Source organism: Cajanus cajan, chromosome 2 (assembly GCF_000230855.2).
Source record: "Cajanus cajan strain Asha chromosome 2, NIPB_CcT2T_4, whole genome shotgun sequence".
NCBI classification, from domain to species: Eukaryota; Viridiplantae; Streptophyta; class Magnoliopsida; order Fabales; family Fabaceae; genus Cajanus; species Cajanus cajan.
The window spans coordinates 79,715,517-79,726,935 of record NC_138518.1 but is presented as its reverse complement, the minus strand read 5'-3'; the positions used below and the strand labels follow the sequence as shown (position 1 = coordinate 79,726,935).

General features: G+C 30.7%; 1 protein-coding gene across 1 annotated transcript; it reads left to right on the top strand.

The window, feature by feature from the left end:
• Positions 1–7,068: 7,068 nt before the first annotated feature.
• On the top strand, positions 7,069–9,630 carry LOC109816366 (Cupredoxin superfamily protein). The gene is made up of 5 exons (XM_020381353.3): positions 7,069–7,452; positions 7,547–7,639; positions 7,781–7,987; positions 8,071–8,253; positions 8,532–9,630. Exons 1-5 carry the CDS (start codon positions 7,162–7,164, stop codon positions 9,486–9,488), a joined length of 1,731 nt encoding a protein of 576 aa, XP_020236942.1. The 5' UTR covers positions 7,069–7,161; the 3' UTR covers positions 9,489–9,630.
• Positions 9,631–11,419: the final 1,789 nt, after the last annotated feature.

Here is an 11,419-nt window from a genome sequence, read left to right as displayed (position 1 = left end):
ATAAAAAAATACATTCAAAATGTTATCTCGTTCCTCTTTTAGCATCTTCAAATGCTCCTATTTAAAGATAAGAAAAAAAATCCATACTCTCCGACATTCGTAAATATAAGTTGTTATAAATAATACATAACTTAAAATGATATTTATTAATAATGACCAAGTTTTTTACTACCTATTTGTAAGTATCGAGAGACCAATATCATAGCATTCGTATTCGCTCGCATATGCATTGGCAAACCTAGACTTTGAATTATTGGAGTAATTTATTTTCAAAAAATATATTATTATTATTATTATTAGTGTTATGTGCCTATGAAAATAAAAACATAAATATCACACAAAAGAGAAGAATAACGCAATAGGAATATAATGTACAATTGAATATAAATCATAAAGAGCTCAAAAGGAATCAAAACACAAGAAAAAAAAACTATATAATAAAATACAAAAATTGACACTAACTAAAAAAAGTAGGAACAAGGAGTTTAAATTATAAAAATCGGAGAAAAAAAATAACACTAAACAGATACTTATATTATTATAAAAATCAAGGGATGTAAATACACCCTTCATTAAGTGTACATAGATTTATCATTACTCATACGTAATATTATTTTATTATCCTTCTTAAGTTATTGCTTATTTTTACTTGTGTCAAGTTAAGTGGAAAGTTCATATTGTGATAAATTACAACCATTTATCTTGCATTAATCAATTGATAATTTGATATATTTTTAATAAATTATCATTATTTTTTAGTTAATAAAAATATAAGTATATTTTATGATAAAATAACATCAAATGAAAAATACTTTCAAAAGATTTGGGATGAATGCAAACCCAAAATCATTTCAATAGAACCAAAAGGTCAATTATTAAATTTTAATGAGTTATTTACTTACTCTAATACTTAATAACTCATATTCTATAATAAATTTTAATGAGTTAATTATTAAATTAAAAAAAATTAATATATAAGTTAAATTTATAAAATTTTAAAAAAATTAAAAATTATTTGATACATGATTTCACTAATTCAAATTGACAAATTATATCATTATCATTAATCTCTTATTATAAAATAATGATAATATTAGGCAAATTTGATTAACTTAATTTTTTTAAAATAAAATAAATTAAAAAAGAATTTTAAATTAAAGTGATTAAAAATAAATTTACTTCATGTTTAAAGTGATCGAAAACAGATTTCATTTTTTTAGTTTTTCAACTGACATAATTGTTAAAACATTTGTGATAATAATAAAAGAAAAGTGTAAATAACAATGCATAAATAAATTAACCTGACCCAAGCGTGGCCCAAAACTAGCAATCCTTTTATTTATTATATTTTGTTTTTGTATAGATTTATGTCTTGGTTAGTCAGAGTGTGGGGCGCCAAATGTGAGATAGACATTGTCTAATGAAGCTTTTGTCAAAACTCAATGATCGAAACTTGAATCACCACAACACATTACTCAGCTAACAGACTTGCATTCCGTATGCTTCTTGTCGTCTTTGGATTCGAACAGAACTAGAAGAGTGATTCACTTTTCATAAAAGGGTGAATTCACATGAAAATCCAAACATTTTTTCAAGCTTTTATTTTTAACTTAAAATAAACACAAAACACCTTAAAAATAAGGCAATTGACTTTAGAATTAGAGGTTACACAATATTTCATATTTGATGCTGAATATAGCGAAGAGTCTCCGTAATTGAGCAAATAAGGAGTGTTTGAATCGTTCTAAGACTTAAGAATTTAGGCAATTGATGACCTGTTATTTTGTCAATTGCGTTGGGGTGAATATGGACTAGGGAAACGAAGAATGTTGTGCAGATTCATCAACAACAAAACCCCAACAACAATTTAACTACCTAGCTTATTATTTTCATGTTTAAATATGCTCTAAGTCATAATAAACACAATTTTATTTAGTTTTATCTGTTTAAATTTTTTTATTTAATTTTAATATTCATAAAGTTAAATAATTTTATAATTTTATGGTAACATGGTATATATCTAATTACATTGTATTAGTTACTATTTTATAATATAATTAAATACATATATCGCATCATCGTTAAGTATTAATAGAAATATTTTTAAAAACTTCCAATATTTAAAAAATAAATAATAAAATAATAAAAATTTTGAAAGACTAAAATCATATTACAAGACTACAAAAATGTTTTATTTTATTTTGATATAATAAGTTGCAAAAAAAAGAGTAGAGGAGAACAACGAGAGAGAGAAAAAATAGAAAGAAGATATTATTCATATAAGAATGAATAAACTAGTGTTTATAGAGAGAGTTCTGGTATTTATACTATTATGCATAATAAGCTTGTAATATAATGAAAGTAGTTGCATGATTGCATTCTATATACATCATTCACACTCCCTCCCACAAACTCAAGGTGAGTGAGATTGAGAAAGAAGTTCAATCACTTTGATTTTGTCTCATAGAGATAGAAACTGAGTGAGAGACAAAGGCTTGGTAAGAACATCAATCCATTGTTCCTGAGTTAGTACATGTAGAACTATGAGTTGTTTTGCTAGAACTTCCCCTCTTACAAAAAAGAGATCAATTGCCATGTGTTTGGTACGAGCATGAAGCATTGGATTATGAGCTAGGGCAACTACACTTTAATTATCACAATATATTCTCAGAGTTATATGGAAATACCAAGTTTCTTAAGAAGAGTTTCAATCCATAGAACTTCAGAAGCAGCTTGGGCCAAGTTTCTATATTCGACTTCGATACTAGATCGAGTTACAACAGGAGGCTATAATTGCGAGACCACCAAGAGATCATATTAGGGCCAAGATAAATTGCAGTCCTAGAAGTGGACCTATGACCATCAGGATCTATAACCCAATAAGCATCACAAAAAGTCTATAAAGAAAGTGGCTGAGAGGATAATGTAGGTTGAAAATGAAGGTCATAAAATTGAATCGTAAAGTTAAGGTTATTGATCTAATTTAACCCTTACAAAATCGACTTATAAAGTGAAGGGTTGTCTCTCATTTATATACTTTTTAATTACTTTATCTTTAGTTAATGTAGGACTTAGATTTTTTTCAATACATCCCTCACGTCTAGTACTATAGATTTGATATGTGGATAAATGATGGATATAATGATCTATGATAGATGAAACTTGTATTTTTTCCAATACACTCCCTCAAGTCCAATACTATAGTACGTGTATCAATGATTGGTGGCTCATTTTCAGTGGATGTAGATAGCTCTAATATTATATTAAGATATAGATAACAGTAGAAGAGAACAGAAAGAGAGAAAATAGAAATAAGATATCATTGATAAAAGAACAAATAGACTAGAGTTTACAAAGAGAATTTTAATATTTATACTATTCTACATAACAAACTTGTAACAGAATAAAAGTAGTTGTATATCTGCATTCTATATACATCACTCATGATATGATAATATGATCTTCACTTTAACATGTTTTTAATTCCTCAAATTTAGAGTGAACTTATTTTTGATGCCTCAATCTTAAAATTGATTTTTTTAGTTATGTAATTTGAGAAAAAAAATTGTTTTATTTCTTATAATTAATTTCGTTAGTGAATTTGTGAAATAATGTTGTATAAAGTTCACCTATTAACATCTTTTCTAACGAAAATATTATATTAAATTTCGCTAATACTAGAGACGAGGGAAGGAGAGGACCGGAGGGATCATGGTTCCCCAATTTTTTTAAAATGTGTCAAAATTACTTTAATTTTTTTTTGGCCCTTACAAAAGTTATAAAAAATATATTATAAATTGATAGATAAATTTTATTGTGTTAGTTTACATTTATAAAAAGAAAAAGAGAGAAATATATATATAATTGATATATAATATAATAAAAACATAGATAAAAAATATAATTGATAATAAATTATTTATAATATTACAATATTTATATATAAGTGTTAAAAAAGATTTGCCCTTCCTTAACATAATGTTGTGATTCTACTCCCAGCTAATATTGCATTATTTATTTGGAGTGTAAAATAAAACCTTTTAGAATTACAAAAACAAAACAAAAAATAATTTTAAATTTAAGAGAGAAAAAGATTTAAAGGAAAAAATATATTTAAACATATGATATTAATAAGTTGTGAGAAAAGAACAAATTGTTTCTTCCGTACTATGTCGCTGATATTTGACGAAATCCACGGTTGGAGCGTACATAGTCAAAAAGGATCTTAAGGCTTAACAAATCCACATGGCTACATGTGCGATGAACGAGCTTGTATGCAGGGATGGCAAAGGGGCGGGGCGGGTACGAGTTTCATGATACCTGTCCCTGTTCCCGCGAGCTAAATCTATACCCGTCCCCGTACTTGTACCCGTCGGGTATGTGATTTTCATCTCTCCCCGTCGGGTATCGGGTATACCGTACCCGTACCCGTCAAATTTTTTATTTTATTATTATTTTTTTAAAATATAATATTTTTAAATTATTTTTTTAATTATATTATAATTATAATTAGATTATTTCTCTATCTCATATTATAATAAATAATTACACATAAAAAATACTAAAATTCTTTAATATAATTAAATTAAAAGTGAGTATTTAATTAAAAATGAGAACGGGGACGAGTATGGGTACGGGTACGGGGCGGGTAAGTACATATCCGTACCCGTACCCGTACCCGTACCCGATTTAATATATCGGATTTTACCCGTACCCGTACCCGTACCCGGTCAAACCGGGTATTTCCCGTCAAAGTCGGGACGGGTTCGGGTAGGGTATATTTGCCATCCCTACTTGTATGTCCTATCAACCTCCATATTTCACAGAAAAAAAAAAAAAAAAAAAGTTCTTAATCGCCTTTTCTAATTTTCTTTCCACTCTGTCATGAAGTTGTTTTCCTTTTGTTAAATATATCTTATAGTTATTTGCTTTTTCTTTTTTGTTGAGTTGTGTTTCAGTACACTTTTGTTGGATTTTATGATCCTCATTGATTCCAATTAGCACTGCCGGAACAACTTTCATTTTGATCATCATCTGAACTTTCTCTTTTTACGACCCAGATTTTTCCAGCCTCTGATTAAGTCAATTTGTGTAAAATTACTTTTTATATCGTTAAGAGTCAGTCACAACTTACAAGTTAAAATAATAATAAAAATATTCCTTGCCTATATAATTTCGTGGAATGTGGAAAGCGTGTGCATTCCGAAAGGACAAATTTTCCTACTTTATAATTATATGCATCTCACATGCGTTGCCAACTTGCCATAAGACTGTGTGCTTTTTAAGAATTTAATTAATGAAGTTTAGTTTACAAGTTGCGTCAACCAAACACTGGAGTAACATAATTTTTTTTTTAAATTTTTGTAATGTTATGTAGCATCATTTAAAGAAAAAGAAAATAGAGACAGAAAGAAGGAGATAAAGTATGAAGAATTTTATAATTAATTATATGCTTACGATTTCATCTTTTGGCATATATTTGATAGCTAAGCAAGCTTGTTAAGTCAGAAATTGGGGCTTATTATTAAAATGAGTTAACTTAGTTATTCTTGAAGAGGCTAAAAGATGGATTCATAAAAGAGTAATTATATTTATACATCTTCTTTATCCTTTATATATATATATATATATATATATATATATATATTTTTTTTTTTCATTTCATTTTCTTATATATATATATATATTACGTCATTTATCACATTTTTTTTTTTACTTTTGTGTCACTTTTTTTCCTCCTTCTTTTTCTTTGCATCCATCCACCCTAACAATTTGTTTGGTGTAGAAGAAGAGGAAAGGAGGAAGAGGGAAGATGAGAGAAGTTTGTGAAAGTAGTGTTTTTGGTGGAGAGAAAAAGTGTGAAAGTATATTTAAAATCAAATACGCGTTAAACTACAAGTTATACGTTCTTGTTTTCTATTTTTGTGCCTCAGAAAGTGGAATTCACGTTTGTCATGATACAAACGATTTCCCTGTATGTGCTTCGGAAAGTGAGAATTCACGTTTGCTATAAAGGGTAAATGGTTTTTCAAATATGTTGAACCAAAAAGTTACAAATTCATGTTGTTGTTTTTTTTGTCTCAAAAAAGTGAAAATTTACGTATGTCAAAATGCAATCGTTTTTCCAAACACCAGTTGGCCGTTAGGCTATTTGGATGACTCTTGAAATCAATGATTATAAGGAGTAAAATATAAGTTATATGATTATGTAAGTTGCATGTACGTAACAGCTACACTCTTGTTATATGGTCATAGTTGCAATTTTTTCAGTTAGGATTAATTAAAAATTACAAAGTTACAAGAATATATTAAATAACATGTGAAATCTAATAAATTTTATGATTTTCAATAAATTTTAATTAACAATAAAAAGCTCCATAAAATAATTCTCATTTTAAAATGCTAAAAATTAAGTATTTTTTATTTTATTTTTGAGTTACATCATCAAAGTTGTCCTAAGAATAAAAGATCATTTGTTTTTTAATCGGAAAAATTTCAGTCGTGAACTTTAAAGTTTGATAAATATCTATAAGCATAACAGCAATGCTATTTTAATTATTATTATTTTTTACAGTGAAGAAGGAAATAGAAAAAGGGGAAAAAGTATATATGATATAAAATAAGGGTTGTAAATATTATAAAAATGTTGATAAAAACATCATTTTAAACATTAATATGGCTACAAAATGAGTAAATTAATTTAAGGCTTCTAATATAATTATTAATTATATTAAATATTAAGAAGAAATATTTAATTGTCCTTGATAATCTCACTGAATTTGAGCGTCATGAGCTCCGAAAGAACATGTGAGTAAAAAAAGAAGACATCAATATCGGTGTTGATATGAATAGACAATGGTTTTGAAGTTGGTAGTTTTGTAATGGACATAAAGACGGTCAAAAGCATAAAATGAAGAGCAGAGAGAAAGTTCGAGGCAAGGGAAGCTGATGGTCAACACGGTGTGAAGAGATCAAAGTTTCAATCTGTGACATTTCTTTCACCAACTTAGTTTGAAAAGGCGGAACCAACAATATATATAATACAGTTAATATAATTACCTAGACCTCATCCATTATATAAACACAATCCCGGCTCCACAAATCTCTAAACCATAACTCTATTACCTCTCGCACTCATATTTCATATTTGACTTGCTAGACATGGTTAAGCTTCACTTGTGTTCAAGGGCCATGCCAACTTTATTGCTTCTGTGTTTCTTCCTCGTCTTGGGGAATTTCAACAAATTAGCTGAGGCCAGAATTAGACATTACAAATGGGAGGTCAAGTATGAGTTTAGAGCCCCTGATTGCTTTAAGAAGCTGGTTATTACCATCAATGGTGAAACTCCAGGACCTACCATCCAGGCCCAGGAGGGTGATACAATTGTTGTTCAAGTTAACAACAGTTTGGTCACAGAAAACCTTGCCATCCACTGGCATGGTATCAGACAGGTTGGACTTTGTTTTCTGCAACAAAATATAAATATTAAATCATAGACTTTGCTAGCTTAATTTAGCTTATGCTTTTTCTTTTTGTATATGGCAGATTGGAACTCCTTGGTTTGATGGAACAGAAGGGGTAACTCAATGTCCTATATTTCCTGGAGACACATTTATTTATCGGTTTGTTGTAGACAGGGTACGTTATAAAAATCTAACTTTTTATATTAAGCCACTTGAATAATCAAAAGCTATATTTGTAATCCTTTCATCTCATCATCAATGATAACTTCAAAATAGTTCATGATATCTAATAATGCTTGCATCTTTTGTGTCACAGCCTGGGACATATCTTTACCACGCTCACTATGGAATGCAAAGGGAAGCGGGGCTATATGGACTAATACGAGTGACACCCCGTGACCCTGAACCCTTTGCTTATGACCTTGACCGAACCATTATTCTGAACGATTGGTACCACCAGAGCACTTATGAACAAGCTGCTGGATTGTCTTCAATTCCATTTCAATGGGTGGGAGAACCTCAGGTAAATGCTTCAATTCAAAATCCACCATCATCCCTCTTCTTTCTTCAATTCTCTAACTGTTGATTTCATTTTGGTTTCCCCAGTCACTTCTGATTAATGGAAAAGGAAGATTCAACTGTTCCAAATCTCCAAGCTCAGGCACTGATGTTTGTGACACATCAAACCCTCAATGCTCTCCCTTTGTACAAACTGTGATCCCAGGAAAAACTTACCGACTAAGAATTGCCAGCTTGACTGCTTTATCAGCACTAAGTTTCCAAATAGAGGTAATCAAAAAGTCTTGTTTGACTTTGTAAACATTCGTACCAAAAGAATATAATAGATTAAACTTTTTTTCATAATTTAAAATCAACTTATACATTTCAACTTTTATTAAAAAAAAGAATCCCATTTAACTTCTTCAAAAGTTAAAATGATTATTTTTCCCTTAGGTACATTGGGAGAATTAGACATTTTGATTGTGGTGAACATCTGTAATAACACATTTGCTGACTACTTAATTTATTTTTGCCCCTTCATAACTGATTTTGACCTATTAATGCAGGACCATAACATGACAGTGGTGGAAGCAGATGGTCACTACGTTGAGCCATTTGTGGTTAAAAACCTGTTCATATACTCAGGTGAGACCTACTCAGTTCTAGTGAAAAGCAACCGAGAGCCATCAAGGAACTATTGGATAACCTCAAACGTGGTGAGCAGAAACAGAAGCACCCCAGCAGGGTTAGGCATCTTCAACTACTACCCCAACCACCCAAAACGGTCCCCACCAACGGGTCCACCCTCTCCCCCTGCATGGGACGACGCTAAGCCAAGGCTAGCCCAAAGCCTCTCCATCAAGGCCCGCCAAGGCTACATCCACAAACCCCCCGCAACCTCCGACAGACTCATCGTACTCCTCAACACGCAGAACAACATAAGCGGTTACCGCCACTGGTCGGTGAACAATGTCTCTTTCACACTCCCTCACACCCCATATCTCATTGCCCTCAAAGAGAACATAAACGGCGCCTTCGACACCACCCCTCCCCCTGATGGCTACGACTTCGCTAGCTACGACATTTTCAGTGTGCCCAATAACGTCAATGCCACTTCTAGTAATGGAATTTACAGGCTCAAGTTCAACACGACGGTCGATGTTATACTCCAAAACGCCAACACCATGAACAAGAACAATAGCGAGACGCACCCGTGGCACCTTCACGGGCACGATTTTTGGGTTCTGGGATACGGGGAGGGGAAGTTTGACGTTAAGAATGATACCAAAAAGTATAATTTGGAGAACCCCATTATGAAGAACACGGTTCCGGTGCACCCCTTTGGTTGGACCGCCTTGAGGTTTAGGTCCGATAATCCTGGCGTCTGGGCTTTCCATTGCCATATAGAGTCTCATTTCTATATGGGAATGGGAGTGGTTTTTGAAGAAGGCGTAGAAAGGGTCGGGAAGTTACCTTCCTCCATCATGGGTTGTGGTGCAACCAAAGGTTTTCATACACCATGATCAAACATATATACTTTTCTTCAATTATTATCTTTTCATTCAATTCTTTGTGCAATGTGTACAAAAGAATTTTCATCTCATGTATTCTTTTTTTTTTTCAAAAACCCAAAAATTTATAACTATTGGACAAATTGTGCCTTCATTATAGGTTGTAAATTGTCATTGTTTTAGTTCCTTGGTTATGGCAATTGAGAAATTGTTTTTTAAAATGCACACAAATTTGAGTTTATAATATTAAAGAATGAGTTTTTTTTTAATAAATAAACCAATGAGTATTATTAAGGGTTTAAAAAAAAATTAATAATCAGTACAATTGATAAAATGAGAAATGCAAGTAACACAATTTATAATACATTTTTGTAACGTCTCGGTCAACGAGCGACCTATTTCCATTAACGGGTCGTATTTTTGATCGGTACACGACCTTATCCTCTTCCTACTGATGGATCGACTGCAACCTTGACCAACTCCCTCATGATTAGGTCACTCGGGTTACGCCCGAGAGACATCTTGGGCGTGAACCAGCTCGGCCCCTCTCCGATTCCCCAGCCAGTAGGACCCACTCGGCCAAAGCCCGACTGGTCCTTCGGTATAGAGAATCTCGATCAGGACCTTATCTATAATCCTCGCATTCGCCAAGTATCTTTAAGATATCAATAGTTAAAAAAATCCCCGTATTCACGGGGCCCATGAGGCCTACGGACAAGAAAGTATAAAACCTAAAACCCTAAGGCTAAGAAGGCAGATTACACTCTTGAATGTTCTAGTTTTAAGGTTTGACCTAGGAAAAAATCCTAGTGCACCCCGTGGCCGGAACAATTTTATTATTGATTAAAAATTGTAAAAATTATAAAATTATATGAGTCTTACACTTTATTTTTATAAATCTTATTGATAATTAATTTTGTAATTTTTAATAAAGATGAGGTGGCATGTGTAGCAAATTGCATGCAATAGACGGGATCCCTGTCAATGGTATTTGTTTGACTGATAAGCCAATTGCACACTTGAGCTTATCCTATGATGTATACATATCATTGTCTTCACCAGCTTACATAGTAATTGGTCATAAATCACGCCTCTCTCAATAGTCATCGCCAAACTAATAGTCAACTAGATGAAAGTAAAATAAATAAATAAAAAATATCTGATTGAAATATGGTTTATTTGAAACTTAAATATCTCCCAAAGAAAGTGAAACGTCGTGTTTAACTAGTTACCGCATTCTATAGGCTGAGGCAGGAATATCAACTAAATCTTAAATAAATACAACACTTTTCAATAAATATCATCATCTTCCTGTATGTTTAATTAGATTTCTACTCCATAGTAGGTCGGCCATGGGATTCAAGTCATACGTACCACCTTCCAACTCTATTGTTCTCATCGTAAATTTCACTAAGAAAAATTAATTTTTCAACTTAAAGTATATTTGTTTAAACTTTAAAATAAGTGAATTTAAAAGAAATAATTTTTTTAAAAAATAGATAAAGTTGTTTTTTAAAAAAGTTTAAAAAAATTTACTTATTCTTTAAAAAAAAATAGACAAACACGTAAAAAGTAAAAGAAAAAAGTGTTTATTTTATTAAAAAAAAGTTTTATAAGAAAAAATTTAAACAAACAAAATCTTAGTTATATATAAATTTATCGAATAGCATTTTTCATACCATAATGGGTCAACTTGTTTAAATTTAAAAAATATATTTCTAATGTTTGTTGCAAATACTTCATACTTATATCATGATTACCTAAAAAGAATTTTTAAACAAATACTTTTAAAAAATACAATCCTTTAAGAAACTGTTTATTTTATAAAAAATTAGATGAACACATAAAAAAGTTTAAAAAATACTATTTATTTTACTTTTAAAAAAATGCTTTATTATATAAAAAAAGAAAATAGTGTAAACAAACAAACTCAATATTAATTA